We start from the raw sequence: 16,182 nt of genomic DNA on the forward strand, positions 1-16,182 counted from the left end.
ATTCTAGAGAGATGTAGTAATAACAGAGTTGTCGTGATGGGAGACTTCAATTTCCCAAACATCGACTGGAATATCCCAAGGGTAAGGGGTTTGGATGGGGAGGAGTTTGTTAGGTGTGTTCAGGAAGGTTTCCTGACACAGTACGTGGATAAGTCTACGAGGGGAGAGGCTGTACTTGACCTGGTACCGGCGAATGAACCAGGACAGGTGTCGGATCTCTCGGTGGGAGAGCATCTTGGGAATGGAGATCATAATTCTATCTCCTTCACAATTGCATTGGAACGAGATAGGATCAGGCAGGCTAGGAAGGTGTTTGTCTGGAGTAAGGGGAAATACGAAGACATCAGGAAGTTAATTGGGCAAATAAACTGGAAGGAGGCGTTCTTAGGGAAAAGTACCGAAGGAAGGTGGCGGATATTCAAGGAATGTTTGTCTGGAGCTCTGCACGACAACGTTCCGATGAGACAAGGAGGTTTTGGTAGGTCGAGGGAACCGTGGTGCACGAAGGCTGTGGTGAACCTGGTCAGGAGGAAAAGGAAGGTGTACAAAAGGTTCAGGGAGCTCGGAGATGTTAAGGATCTTGAGGAGTATAAGGATTGTAGAAAGGAGCTTAAAAGGGAAATTAGGAGAGCCAGAAGGGGTCATGAGAAGACCTTGGCGGGTAAGATTAAGGAGAATCCCAAGGCCTTCTATAAATATGTGAAAAGTAAAAGGATGAGAAGAGAAGGGATAGGACCTATAAAAGGTGAAGGGGGAAAGGTCTGTGTGGAACCAGAGGAAATGGCAGAGGTGCTTAATGAGTACTTTGCCTCAGTATTCACAGTGGAAACTGATCTGGGAGATTTTGCTACAGATTTGCAGCAGATGGGAAAGATTGAGTTTGTGGATATTAAGGAGGAGGATGTGTTGGAACTTTTAAATTCTATCAAGATAAACAAGTCGCCGGGACCAGATGGGATGTACCCCAGGATACTGTGGGAGGCGAGGGAAGTGATTGCAGAGCCTCTGGCGATGATCTTTGCGTTGTCAATGGAGACGGGAGTGGTTCCGGAAGATTGGAGGATTGCGGATGTAGTTCCTATTTTCAACAAAGGGAACAGGGACAGCCCGGGAAATTACCGACCGGTGAGTCTGACCTCAGTGGTTGGTAAGCTGATGGAGAGGATTCTGAGGGACAAGATTTATGAGCATTTGGAGAGGTTTGACATGATCAGGAATAGTCAGCATGGTTTTGTCAAGGGCAGGTCGTGCCTTATGAGCCTAGTGGAGTTCTTCGATAATGTGACTGACTCATTGACGAAGGAAGAGCGGTGGATGTGGTTTACATGGACTTCAGCAAGGTGTTTGATAAGGTCCCCCATGCAAGACTTCTTGAGATGGTGAGAGGGCATGGGATCCAAGGGGCTTTGGCCTTGTGGATCCAGAACTGGCTTGCCTGCAGAAGGCAGAGAGTGGTTGTGGATGGGTCTTTTTCTGCATGGAGGTCGGTCACCAGTGGAGTGCCCCAGGGATCTGTTCTAGGACCCTTGCTGTTTGTCATTTTCATAAATGACCTGGATGAGGAAGTGGAGGGATGGGTAAGTAAGTTCGCTGATGACATGAAGGTTGGTGGTGTTGTGGATGGTCTGGAAGGATGTCAGAAGTTGCAGCAGGACATAAATAGGATGCAGGACTGGGCGGAGAAGTGGCAGATGGACTTCAATGCGGATAAATGTGTAGTCGTCCATTTTGGCAGAACCAGTGGGATGAACGAGTACACTATCAAGGGCAGGAGTCTTAGCAGTGTTGAAGAGCAGAAGGATCTTGGGGTCCGGGTCCACAGGGCTCTTAAATCAGCCTTGCAGGTGGAGGATGTGGTCAAGAAGGCGTATGGTGTACTGGCCTTCATTAATCGAGGGATTGAGTTTAGGAGTCGGGAGGTAATGCTGCAACTTTATAAGGCCCTTGTCAGGCCCCACTTGGAGTACTATGCGCAGTTCTGGTCGCCTCACTATAGGAAGGATGTGGAAGCTATTGAAAGGGTACAGAGGAGATTTACAAGGATGTTGCCTGGATTGGGAGGCATGCCTTATGAGGATAGGTTGAGGGAGCTGGGACTCTTTTCCCTGGAGAGACGAAGGTTGAGAGGCGACCTGATAGAGGTTTATAAAATGTTGAGAGGAATAGACAGGGTGGATTCTCAGAGGCTATTTCCCAGAGCTGAAATGGTCGCTACGAGAGGACACAGATTTAAGGTGCGGGGAGGAAAGTTCAGAAGTGATGTCAGGGGTAAGTTTTTCACTCAGAGGGTGGTGAGTGAATGGAATCGGCTGCCGTCAGTGGTGGTGGAGGCGAACTCGCTGGGGTCTTTTAAAAGACTTCTGGATGAGTATATGGGATTTAATGCGATTGGGGGTTATAGATAGGTCTATGGATTGGTAAGTATTGATGTGATCTGCGCAACTTGTGGGCCGAAGGGCCTGTTTGTGCTGTAGTGTTCTATGTTCTATGTTCTATGTTCTAACCTTCTGAAGTAACCTTTTGTGCGGCACCTTATCAAACGCCTTTTGAAAATCGAGAAACACCACATCCACTGGTTCCCCTCTGTCTACGGCACTAGTCACATCCTCATAGAAATCCAATAAATTCGTCAAAACTGCGACTTTTTTCTCGGGAGTGTAGGAGGCTGAGGGGCGCTCTTACAGAGGTCTATAAAATAATGAGGGGCACAGATCAGCGAGATAGTCAATATCTTTTCCCAAAGGTAGGGGGAGTCTCAAACTAGAGGACATCGGTTTAAGGTGAGAGGGAAGAGATACAAAAGTGTTCAGAGGGGCAACTTTTTCACACAGAGGGTGGTGAGTGTCTGGAACAAGCTGCCAGAGGTAGTAGTAGAGGCGGGTACAATTGTATCTTTTAAAATGCATTTAGATAGTTACACGGATAAGATGGGTATAGAGGGATATGGGCCAGATGCAGGCAATTGGGATTAGTGTAGGGGGTTTAAAAAAAAGGTAGCATGGACAAGTTGGGCTGAAGGGCCTGTTTCCATGCTGTAAACCTCTATGACTCTATGCTGGGAGTGGCTGGTGCCACGAGATGCTGGGGCTGGTGCTGTTGGGTAACTTCTTTGATGGGATGTGGGGGTGTCAGTGAGGAGGTGGGGATTTGTCCTTGAATTGACCCATTTGTGAGGGCATTTCAGAGTCAGACACATTGCTGTGGCTCTGGAGTTACATGTAGGCCAGACCGGGTAAGGGCAGCAGATTTCCTTCCCTGAAGAACATGAGTGAACCAGATGGGTTTTTCTAACAATACATTCATGGTCACCCAGCTGAAGTTAGCTTTTAATTACAGATCTTGGAATAGTTTTGAAATTCCACAGGCTGTTATGGTGAGATTTTTATATTGATATACGGGATTTGCCTGTTGCTGGTTCGACTTATTCTCCCCAGTTGCTCTTGAGAAGAGGGTGATGAGCCGCCTTTTTAACCACTGAGTCCCTGAAGTGTAGGTACACCCACAGTGCTGTTAGGGAAGGAGTTCCAGGATTTTGAACCAGCGACTGCGAAGGAATGGTGATATATTTCCAAGACAGAACGTAAGAACATAAGAAATAGGAGCAGGAGTAGGCCATCCAGCCCTTCGAGCCTGCCCCGCCATTCAATAAGATCATGGCTGATCTGAAGTGGATCAGTTCCACTTTCCCGCTTTCTCCCCATAACCCTTAATTCCCTTGCCTACCAAAAACCTATCTACTCGTGACTTAAATATATTTAGCGAGGTAGCCTCCACCACTTCAACAGGCAGAGAATTCCAAAGATTCACCACCCTTTGAATGAAGAAGTTCCTCCTCAACTCTGATCTAAACTGCCCCCCGCCCCTTATCTTAAGAACATGAGAACATAAGAAATAGGAGCAGGAGTAGGCCATCTAGCCCTTCGAGCCTGCCCCGCCATTCAATAAGATCATGGCTGATCTGTCGTGGCTCAGTTCCACTTTCCCGCCCTCTCCCCATAACCCTTAATCCCCTCTCTTATCAAGAACCCATCAACCCGCTTCTTAAAAATATTTAGCGAGGCAGCCTCCACCACTTCAACGGGCAGAGAATTCCAGAGATTCACCACCCTTTGAGTGAAGAAGTTCCTCCTCAACTCCGTTTTAAACTGCCCCCTTTTATCTTGAGGCTGTGCCCCCTAGTCCTACTGTCTTTTCTGAGCGGGAAGAGTCTCTCCACCTCTATCCTATCCATCCCATTCATCATCTTATACGTCTCTATAAGATCCGTCCTCATTCTCCAAAACTCCAACAAGTACAGACCCAGTCTATTTAGTCTCCCTTCATAGTCCAACCCCCTCATCTCTGGTATCAGCCGAGTGAACCTGATGAGTGACTTGGAGGGGAGCTTGTAGGTGGTGGTGTTCCCATGTATCTGCTGCTCTTGTCCTTCTAGATGGAAGTAGTTGTGGGTTTGGAAGGTGCTGCCTAAGGAACCTTGGTGAGTGCCTGCATGTCCCACGTTAGTCTGGATCTCAGGATTATTAGTGCAGGAATATTACCACCACATCAGCATCTCCCTGTGTGGCAGATTGTATTTACACAGCACAGTCGATCAACTAATCCTTATTGTAATGCCAATGACATTCTCATTATATTTCACACAGGTTATCGATTTCTCCAGAAAAAACTACTTGAAGAACTGAACGATTACAAGTTTGTAACCCCGCAAGTCCTTGCTGGGAAAAAGAAACGCAGTGTCGCGATACTGCCTCAGGTAATTAATCGAACAGGCTCTACATTCTGAATGCTGTAATACCAGCTCCGACACCTCTGTCTGCTGCAGTCTGCTACATCAGCAGTCGACAGCCAGCGTCCTGGGGGCCACGTGCGCTGAGTGTGATCCACAAGACATTTTGTTGACTGTTGCCCATGTACAGGACTGCCACATTTCACTGATTTCCAACCCTATAGTTTTGTTTTTCACGCAAAGCTGATGTAAACTGAAATTGAAACGAGGTGTTGGAAATACTCAGCAGGTGTGACAGCAGGAGAGGAGGGAGGGAAAGAGACCTCAAGTTTGAAGTCAAGATGACTTTATCAGCAATATACATTGATGGCATGGGGACTGGGTTCAGCAGGATACAATATTCCACACACACTCACTTTGTCAATGCGTTAGGGGGCACAGCCTCAAGATAAAGGGGAGGCGGTTTAGAACGGAGTTGAGGAGGAACTTCTTCACTCAAAGGGTGGTGAATCTCTGGAATTCTCTGCCCGTTGAAGTGGTGGAGGCTGCCTCGCTAAATATATTTAAGACGCGGGTTGATGGGTTTTTGATAAGAGAGGGGATTAAGGGTTATGGGGAGAGGGCGGGAAAGTGGAACTGAGCCACGACAGATCAGCCATGATCTTATTGAATGGCGGGGCAGGCTCGAAGGGCTAGATGGCCTACTCCTGCTCCTATTTCTTATGTTCTTATGTTCTTATGTTCTTATAAGTGTGAAGCCTGCCACAATTGGGCAGCATGGTGGCACAGTCATTAGCACTACTATCTCACGGCATCAAGACCTGGGTCCGATTCCCTGGGCTTGAGTCTGCACGTTCTCCCTGTGTGTGCATGGGTTTCCTCTGGGTGCTCAGGTTTCATCCCACAGTCCAAAGGCATGATGGTTCGGTGTATTGGCCATGCTAGATTCTCTCTTAGCGTACCTGAACAGGCGCTGGAGTGTGGTGACTAGAGGATTTTTACGGGAACTTCATTGCAGTGTTCATTTAAGTCATACTTGTGACAGCAATGAACAAACTAAACTAAACCAGAATTACCAGGGAAAGAGCTGGGATTTTCCATTCTGGCAGAAACCCCATTCCCTAAACCCCAGTGGACGCTCTCAAATCACCAACAATAAATCCCTTCCAAAATCTGTGACAGCAACCCATCCAGAGCCAATGATAACTCTCCACCCCAATGCACACTCCCCCCCAATGCACACTCCCTCCCAATGCACACTCCCCCCCAATGCACACTCCCTCCCAATGCACACTCCGTCCCAATGCACACTCCCTCCCAATGCACACTCCCTCCCAATGCACTCTCCCCGACAACGCACACTCCCTCCCAATGCACACTCCCTCCCAATGCACACTCCACCCCAATGCACACTCCCCCCCAATGCACACTCCCTCCCAATGCACACTCCCTCCCAATGCACACTCCCTCCTAATGCACACTCTCTCCCAATGCACACTCCCCCCAATGCACACTCCCTCCCAATGCACACTCCCCCCAATGCACACTCCCCGCCAATGCACACTCCCCGCCAATGCACACTCCTCCCAATGCACACTCCCTCCCAATGCACACTCCCTCCCAACGCACACTCCCCCCAATGCACACTCCCTCCCAATGCACACTCCCTCCCAATGCACACTCCCTCCCAACGCACACTCCCCCGCAATGCACACTCCCTCCCAATGCACACTCCCTCCCAATGCACACTCCCTCCCAACGCACACTCTCTCCCAATGCACACTCCCTCCCAATGCACACTCCCTCCCAATGCACACTCCCTCCCAACGCACACTCTCTCCCAATGCACACTCCCCCCAATGCACACTCCCTCCCAATGCACACTCCCCCCCAATGCACACTACCTCCCAATGCACACTCCCTCCCAACGCACACTCCCTCCCAACGCACACTCCATCCCAATGCACACTCCCTCCCAATGCACACTCCCTCCCAACGCACACTCCCTCCCAGTGCACACTCCCTCCCAATGCACACTCCCTCCCAATGGACACTCCAATCAAAACTCGATGGGTTCAAGATCAAAGTTGAAATTGATAGAATAAGAGGGAGATTGACAGAATAGATCTGAAGTTCAGAAACAGTGGGTTAAATACTACAACTCAGAAAGCTTTTCTACCTTTCCGCTGAGAGCTACATCACCATGATGTGGAGATGCTGGTGTTGGACTGGGGTGGGTGCTGTAAGAAGTCTGACAACACCAGGTTAAAGACCATCAGCTTTAATTGGTAGAATGAGCTTTTGGAGCACTGCCACTCACCTGATGAAGGAGCAGCACTCCGAAAGCTCGTGCTACCCAATAAACCTGTTGGACTCTTACCTGGTGTTGTGAGACCTCTTACTGTATAGACCTGAAGCGTTAGCACTCTTTTTCTCTCCACAGATAGTGCCAGAGCTGCTGGATTTATCCAGAATTTTCTGTTTTATCATCCATAGTGTTATATTTTAATTAAAGAAGTTTATAATTTTTAATTCGTCACAAATAAGGCTTACATTAACACTGCAATGAAGTTACTGTGAAATTCCCTGAGTTGCCACATTCTGGTGTCTGCTCGGGTCAATGCAGCTAACCAGCACATCTTTCAGAATGTGGGAGGAAACTGGAGCACCCAGAGAAATCCAAGTTGGAATGTCTTGTTGAAGTTGTACAAGACATTGGTAAGGCCTCACTTGAAATATTGTGTTCAGTTCTGGTCACCCTATTATAGAAAGGATATTATTAAACTTGACAGAGTGTAGAAAAGATTTACTCGGAGTCTACCAGGCATAATGGTTTGAGTTATAAGGAGAGACTGGATAGAGTGGGACTTTTTTCTCTGGAGTGTAGGAGGCTGAGGGGTGATCTTATAGAGGTCTATAAAATAATGAAGGGCACAGATCAGCGAGATAGTCAATATCTTTTCCCAAAGGTAGGGGAGTCTAAAACTAGAGGACATAGGTTTAAGGTGAGAGGGGAGAGATACAAAAGTGTCCAGAGGGGCAATTTTTTCACACACTGCGTGGTGAGTATCTGAAACGAGCTGCCACAAGAAGTAGTAGAGGTGGGTACAATTTTGTCTTTTAAAAAGCATTTAGACAGTTACATGGATATGATCAGTATCGAGGGATGTGGTCCAAATGTGCATAACTGGGACTAACTTTAAGGTTTAAAAAGAAGGCCAACATGAACAAGTTGGGCTGAAGGGCCTGTTTCCATGCTATAAACCTGTCTGACTTCTATGACTCGAAGTATGAAAGTGGATCACTGCAGTGGTCAAATGATTCGTGACAGTGTGAGTTCCAGAAACACTCACACTCTCCAAGTTGCTCACAGAACAAGAAATGATCTCAGGAAAAGCATGTTGTCATCAGAATTTATTATTCAATTATTACTACATCACAAAAAACAAAGAATCTCGTCACAGTTGATTGGAAATGATGTTACAGAGTAGATGATGAATATAGAACATAGAACATTACAGCGCAGAACAGGCCCTTCGGCCCACGATGTTGCGCCGACCAGCTTTTAAAAAAAAACAACACTAACCCACTAATCTAAACCTATCCCATTTCGTCCATAAACCTATCCACAGATCTCTTAAACGCCCCCAAACTAGGCGCATTTACAACTGCAGCTGGCAGGGCATTCCAATCCCTCACCACCCTCTGGGTAAAGAACCTACCCCTGACATCCGTCCTATAACTACCCCCCCTTAATTTAAAGCCATGCCCCCTCGTGCTAGCTTTCTCCATCCGAGGAAAAAGGCTATCACTATCTACCCTGTCTAAACCTCTAATCACCTTATATGTTTCAATAAGGTCCCCTCTTAGCCGCCTTCTTTCCAGCGAAAACAACCCCAAATCCCTCAGTCTCTCCTCATAGGATCTCCCCTCCATACCAGGCAACATCCTGGTAAACCTCCTCTGCACCCTCTCCAAAGCCTCTACATCCTTCCTGTAATGTGGGGACCAGAACTGCACACAATACTCCAAGTGCGGCCGCACCAGAGTTGTGTACAGTTGCAACATGACGCTGCGACTCCTAAATTCAATCCCCCTACCAATAAACGCCAAGACACCGTATGCCTTCTTAACAACCTTATCTACTTGATTCCCAACTTTCAGGGATCTATGTACACATACACCTAGATCCCTCTGTCCATCCACACTATTCAAAGTCCTCCCGTTAGCCCTATACTCAACACATCTGTTATTCCTACCGAAATGAATTACCTCACACTTCTCCACATTAAACTCCATCCGCCACCTCTCGGCCCAGCTCTGCAACCTGTCTAAGTCTTCCTGCAAACTATGACACCCTTCCTCACAATCTACCACACCTCCGACTTTGGTGTCATCAGCAAATTTACTAATCCACCCAACGATACCCTCATCCAGATCATTAATAAAAATCACAAACAGCAGTGGCCCCAAAACAGATCCCTGAGGCACACCACTCGTAACCGAACTCCATGACGAATATTTACCATCAACCACCACCCTCTGTCTCCTATCCGCTAGCCAATTCCTGATCCAAGTACCTAGATTACCCCCAATCCCATACATCTGCATTTTCTGCAGAAGCCTACCATGGTGAACCTTATCAAACGCCTTACTAAAATCCATATACACCACGTCAACTGCCTTACCCCTATCCACCTCTTTGGTCACTTTCTCAAAGAACTCGATAAGGTTAGTAAGGCACGACCTACCCGCTACAAAACCATGCTGACTGTCTCTAATCAATTCATTACTCTCCAAATAACTATAAATCCTGTCTCTAATAATCCTTTCCAAAACCTTACCCACCACAGAAGTAAGACTCACCGGTCTATAATTCCCGGGGAAGTCTCCGTTCCCCTTCTTAAACAATGGGACAACATTTGCTATCCTCCAATCTTCCGGTACTATACCAGAGACCAACGATGACCTGAAGATCAGAGCCAGAGGCTCCACAATCACCTCTCTTGCCTCCCAGAGAATCCTGGGGTAAATCCCATCCGGACCAGGGGACTTATCTATTTTCAAGCCCTCTAGAATATCCAGCACATCCCCCGTATCAACTGCAATACTTTCTATTTTACACCCCTGCACCCCAGTGTCCTCCTCAGCTATATTCATGTCCCCCTGCGTGAACACCGAAGAGAAATATTGGTTCAACGCCTCTCCAATCTCCTCCGGTTCCACACACAACTTCCCTCTACTGTCTGTAACTGGCCCTAATCTTGCCCTAACCAACCTTCTGTTCTTGACATACCTGTAAAACGCCTTAGGGTTCTCCTTAATCCTATCAGCCAAAGTCATCTCATGTCCTCTTTTAGCCCTTCTTAACTCCCTCTTCAACTCCCTCCTAGCCAATCTAAAACTTTCTAATGCACTACCTGAGCCCTCAAGCTTCATCCGAACATAAGCCTCCTTTTTCTTCCTAACCAACGAATCAACTTTTTTAGTGCACCACGGTTCCCTGGGCCTACCAAATCCTCCTTGCCTGACAGGGACATACCTATCACAGACCCGCAGTAGCTGCTCCTTGAAAAATCTCCACATCTCGGACGTTCCCAGTCCCTGTAATCTCCTAGTCCAACCAATGCTTCCTAATTCTCTCCTAATAGCCTCATAATTACCCTTCCCCCAGCTGAAACTACTGACCTGAGGTTCATGCCTATCCCTTTCCATCACTAAGGTGAACGTAATCGAATTGTGGTCACTATCCCCAAAGTGCACACCAACTTCCAAGTCTAGCACCTGGTCTGGCTCATTACCCAGCACCAAATCCAATATAGCCTCACCTCTAGTTGGCCTGTCTACATACTGAGTCAAAAAACCTTCCTGCACACTTTGTACAAAAACTGACCCCTCTAACGAGCTAGAGCTATAACAATTCCAATCAATATTAGTAAAGTTAAAGTCCCCCATAACAATTACCCTATTACTTTCACTCCTAACAAGGATCGTCTCCGCAATCCTTTCCTCAACCTCTCTAGAACTTTTTGGAGGTCTATAAAAGACTCCCAACAGGGTGACCTCTCCTCTCCTATTTCTAATCTCCGCCCATACTACCTCAACAGACAAGTCCTCATCAAACTTCCTCTCTGACACTGTGATACAGTCCTTGACTAATAATGCTACCCCTCCCCCCCCTTCTACCTCCTTCTCTACTCCGACTGAAGCATTTGAATCCCGGAACCTGCAACATCCATTCCTGACCCTGCTCTATCCATGTCTCTGAAATGGCCACAACATCAAAGTTCCAGGTACTGATCCACGCTGCAAGTTCATCCACTTTATTGCGAATACTCCTCGCATTAAAGTATACGCATTTCAAACCCTGCTCCACCCCACCCCCACGATGCCGTGCATTGCAGTCCCCATCTATGCCCCCCTCACTTTCACCCCCTCTACTCAGGATCCCACCCCCCTCTGAATCAGTTTAAACCACTCTGCATAACCTTCACAAATTTACCCCCCAGGATATTTGTTCCCCTCTGATTCAGGTGTAGCCCATCCCTCTTATAGAGGTCCCACCTTCCCCAGAATGAGCCCCAATTGCTCAAGTACTTGAACCCCTCCCTCCTGCACCATCCCCTCAGCCACGAGTTCAAACTTTCCCTCTCTCTATTCCTCTCTAAACTATAAGAACATAAGAAATAGGAGCAGGAGTAGGCCATCTAGCCCTTCGAGCCTGCCCCGCCATTCAATAAGATCATGGCTGATCTGTTGTGGCTCAGTTCCACATTCCCGCCCTCTCCCCATAACCCTTAATCCCCTCTCTTATCAAGAACCGATCAACCCGCTTCTTAAAAATATTTAGCGAGGCAGCCTCCACCACTTCAACGGGCAGAGAATTCCAGAGATTCACCACCCTTTGAGTGAAGAAGTTAGTCCCGAGATAACCACTCTGTCTGACTTGGCCTTTAGCTTCCACCCCAACTCCATGAATCTCTGCTTAATATCCCCTTCCCTTAGCCTCCCTATATCATGCGTCCCCACATGAATTATAACTTGGGGTTGATCTCCCTCTCCCCTGAGAGTCTTGAATATCCTCTCTGATACATCCCGGACCCCAGCCCCTGGTAGGCAACACACCAGCCCTGAGTCCCTATCATTGCTACCGATTCTCCTATCCGTCCCTTTAACGGTGAAGTCCCCAATCACAAGTCCCAATCTTTTGCAACCCCTAACCACCTGAGCTTTTACAATAGGCTCATCCCCAGTGACCTGCTCCCTTTGGCTATCCCCAGTTGATTCCTCCTCAACTGTAGCCTCCAGGACCGAAAACCTATTTTGGAGGGGAACAGCCCCAGGGGATTGTCCCACCACATTCTTCTTTCCCCTCTTCCTGGCAGTGACCCAAGACTCATTTCTAGGAGTGACTATCTCCTTATAACTCCTATCCATGTCTGCCTCCGCCTCCCGAATTATGCGGAGTTCCTCTAATTCCACCTCCAACTCCTTTACACGCTCCTCCAGAAGCTGCAATCGTACACACTTCCTACAGGTAAAATCACCAGAAACACTACTGGAGTCCCTCACCACATACATCCCACAGGAGATGCAGCACACTGCCTGAACTGCCATCCCTGAAACAATTACCAGCAGAAAAATAAAAATATAAAAAAAAACTTCCCCCACACTTATAGTTAGGTTAGAGGAGGTGGGAGGGTGGGATTCTCTACCAGTGTAGAGGATCGGGTATCCTCTCTGCGCTAATTTATAGGGTTAGGGGCCCGAGAAAAAAAACTACAAATACCGGTAAGCGTCCTAGTGACGACTTCCGGTTTCTAACTAATTTAAAAAAACCGCCGAAACTCGCAACTTTAAAACTAAAAATAAAAGTTAAACAATATAAACAGAAAAATGTACCTTTTTTGCTGCCTCCTCACACGCCCAAAAATCGCTGCCTCTCGATACTGCTCCTCAGGAACAAATGAATGAGACAGAGTGTGGAGATGTCGGTGTTGGACTGGGGTAGGCACAGTAAGAAGTCTCACAGCACCAGGTTAAAGTCCAACAGGTTTATTTGGAATCACGAGCTTTCAGAGCGCTGTCCCTTCATCAGGTGAGTGATAGGAGACAGAGTGATTGAGAGCAGTAGGAGAGGATTTGCCCAGTTCTGTTGCTGCAGTAGTGAAAACTAAGCCAGTATTAGGTGGGGACATGCTCACCTCAGAAGCACAGCAACATGCCAATGTCATTACACAATATTGTGGTTAGCGAGTGCACACCAGAGTTCAAACACACCCCTGATGTTCAAGCTGGCAACTTTGCCCACTCGGGCCAATTGAGGCAATGTGATGTGGTGGGTTCCAGCTGGTGGGTGGGTGGGTGATCAGTCAGGTGGTCTTCACATTGCAGCTTCAACCTGGAGCCAGGACCCGGGATGAAACATCCAAGCTGAAATTAAATGAAGAAGGCGTTTGGGATTGAGGTTGTGTTTGAATGGGCTACTGAGACATTCCTTGTATAGTGTCCATTGCAGTGTATTTCGTACAGTCTGCTGCTTCCTGACACAGCTCAATAACAAGTAATTATTTGTATCCTGTGCAGGAGAGCTATCCAGATCACATCAGTTTCTCAGTGAAACTGGAAGGAGAGGATTTATTGCTGGATCTCAGCAGAAACCGGTGAGTAATCTTGCTTTGTACAATGAATAAGAAAACTCTGCCTTAGTGTGAGATTCACTGTGCTCTGTCCATGGGTGATCAGTTAGCCTTTTCTATTCATTATGACCACCATCCGGTGAAGGTCCCCAGTGCTGCTGATCTGCCCTCGTTTGTTACCATCGGTAAGAATATCCCAAATTGTTCCGAAGTTGGGTGAGAGAGAGTGGACTGACTCCATCTTTACTCAACACTGCCCTCTGCTGCTACCAGTAAGGTTTCATCCAACAAAGTTCCCTTTCCCCGGCTACTTTCTCCACATCCTGGAAAGGGAGCCAATCTAACCAGATTAGATTAAGAGAGTGAGTTTATTAACTGCTAAAAACAGTGAAGAGAAACAGTTAAAATGCACGCATCAACATCCATACAGATTAGAAATGAGAATTGAGTCCAGGAGTAAGTAAGTATGAAATAGAACAAAGAACAGTACAGCACAGGAACAGGCCCTTTGGCCCACCAAGCCTGTGCTGGTCATGATGCCCTAACTAAAAATAACTTTCTCCCCTTACTCGGTCCATATCCCTCTATTCCCTCCTTATTCATCTACCCATCCAAATGCCTCTTAAATGTTGTTAATGTACTTGCTTCCACCACCTCCTCTGGCAGCACATTCCAGGAATCCATCACTCTCTGTGTGAAAAACTTCCCCCGCACACCTCTCTTAAACTTTTCCACTCTCGCCTTGAACCTCTGCCCCTTGTAATTGATACTTCAACCTTGGGAAAAAGTCTCTGTCTATCCACCCTGTCTATGCCTCTCATCATTTTGTAGACCTCTATCAGGTCTCCCCTCAGCCTTTTAGGGAACTGTGGATCTGCATACCCAGATCCCTCTGTATGTTCATGTTCCTCAGGGTTCTGCCATTTAGAAGCATACACAACAATTCTTGGCTAGTGAGGAGTACATGAAGCACCTGGAGCTTATCTCCAATAGAGTTAGTTTCAGTCGGTGGAGAGTTAATTCTTCACTTCCTGTGTTCTGAGATTTGGTGAAGAGGTTTCAGTTCTCTTTCCAGCAGCAATCCTTTTCTTAGCTGTTTGATTTCCACAGTCAGGGAGAGAGAGAGAGACTTGGATATTCCTGAAAAAGATGGTTATTTTTGCAGGGGCGCTGTTCTGTTACTATTTCATACACTTTCAGTATAGAAAACCTCCAGTTGCTTATCCTCACAGCACACACAGACAGACCCACACTGGAGCAGTTCTTTCAGTAAGTTTTAAACCCCTTCTTCGTATATTCCAAATGAAAACATGAGTCCACTCATCCGTCTAGGCATTGCACAAAGGATGAGGTATGATCGTGTTCCTTTGTCTGTACCGTACATGGTAATCAGTCTCTGAATGTTGGTGTGAAGCAGGCAGAGATCTGTTGTCCCTCAGAGAATCAGTTTCAGAGGCTGACTGTCATAGAACATAGAACATAGAACATTACAGCGCAGAACAGGCCCTTCGGCCCACGATGTTGCGCCGACCAGTTACAAAAACAATGACCCACTAGCCTATACCAATCCCTTTTCATCCATAAACCTATCCAGAGATCTCTTAAACGCCACCAAACTAGACGCATTTACAACTGCAGCAGGCAGGGCATTCCAATCCCTCACCACCCGCTGGGTAAAGAACCTACCCCTGACATCCGTCCTGTAGCTACCCCCCCTTAATTTAAAGCCATGCCCCCTCGTGCTAGCTTTCTCCATCCGAGGAAAAAGGCTATCACTATCCACCCTATCTAAACCTCTAATCATCTTATATGTTTCAATAAGATCCCCTCTTAGCCGCCTTCTTTCCAACGAAAACAACCCTAGATCCCTCAGTCTCTCCTCATAGGACCTCCCCACCATACCAGGCAACATCCTAGTAAACCTCCTCTGCACCCTCTCCAACGCCTCCACATCCTTCTTGTAATGCGGGGACCAGAACTGCACACAGTACTCCAAGTGCGGCCGCACTAGAGTAGTGTACAGTTGCAACATTACACTGCGACTCCTAAATTCAATCCCCCTACCAATAAACGCCAAGACACCGTACGCCTTCTTGACAACCTTATCTACTTGATTCCCAACTTTCAGGTATCTATGTACACACACACCTAGATCCCTCTGTTCATCCACACTATTCAAAGTTCTCCCGTTAGCCCTATACTCGACACATCTGTTGCTCCTACCAAAGTGAATTACCTCACACTTCTCCGCATTAAATTCCATCCGCCACCTCTCGGCCCAGCTCTGCAACCTATCTAAGTCTCCCTGCAGACTATGACACCCTTCCTCACAATCTACCACACCTCCAACTTTGGTGTCATCAGCAAATTTACTAATCCACCCAACTATACCCTCATCCAGATCATTAATAAAAATTACAAACAACAGTGGCCCCAAAACAGATCCCTGAGGCACACCACTCGTAACTGCACTCCATGATGAATATTTACCATCCACAACCACCCTCTGTCTCCTATCTGATAGCCAATTCCTGATCCAACTTCCTAGATTACCCACAATCCCATACATCTGCATTTTCTGCAGAAGCCTACCATGGTGAACCTTATCGAACGCCTTACTAAAATCCATGTATACCACGTCAACTGCCTTACCCCCATCCACCTCTTTGGTCACCTTCTCAAAAAACTCAATAAGGTTAGTAAGGCACGACCTACCCGCTACAAAACCATGCTGACTATTTCTAATCAATTCATTACACTCCAAATAACTATAAATCCTATCCCTAATAATTTTTTCTAAAACCTTGCCCACAACAG

The 16,182-nt window shown here is 47.0% G+C and overlaps 1 protein-coding gene across 1 annotated transcript in view; it reads left to right on the forward strand.

The window, feature by feature from the left end:
* The window catches only part of LOC145339064 (uncharacterized), a gene marked incomplete at its 3' end in the record, with an annotated part of 53,636 nt that overhangs the window by 25,153 nt on the left and 12,301 nt on the right, over window positions 1–16,182 (forward strand). Inside the window, exons 2-3 of the mRNA XM_080183485.1 lie at window positions 4,644–4,753; window positions 13,313–13,389. Coding sequence (XP_080039611.1) covers window positions 4,644–4,753; window positions 13,313–13,389 — 187 coding nt within the window. The remainder of the gene's footprint in view (window positions 1–4,643; window positions 4,754–13,312; window positions 13,390–16,182) is intronic.

Source organism: Carcharhinus amblyrhynchos, unplaced genomic scaffold, assembly GCF_965287045.1.
Source record: "Carcharhinus amblyrhynchos unplaced genomic scaffold, sCarAmb.v2.hapA chromosome_304, whole genome shotgun sequence".
Classification (NCBI taxonomy): Eukaryota; Metazoa; Chordata; class Chondrichthyes; order Carcharhiniformes; family Carcharhinidae; genus Carcharhinus; species Carcharhinus amblyrhynchos.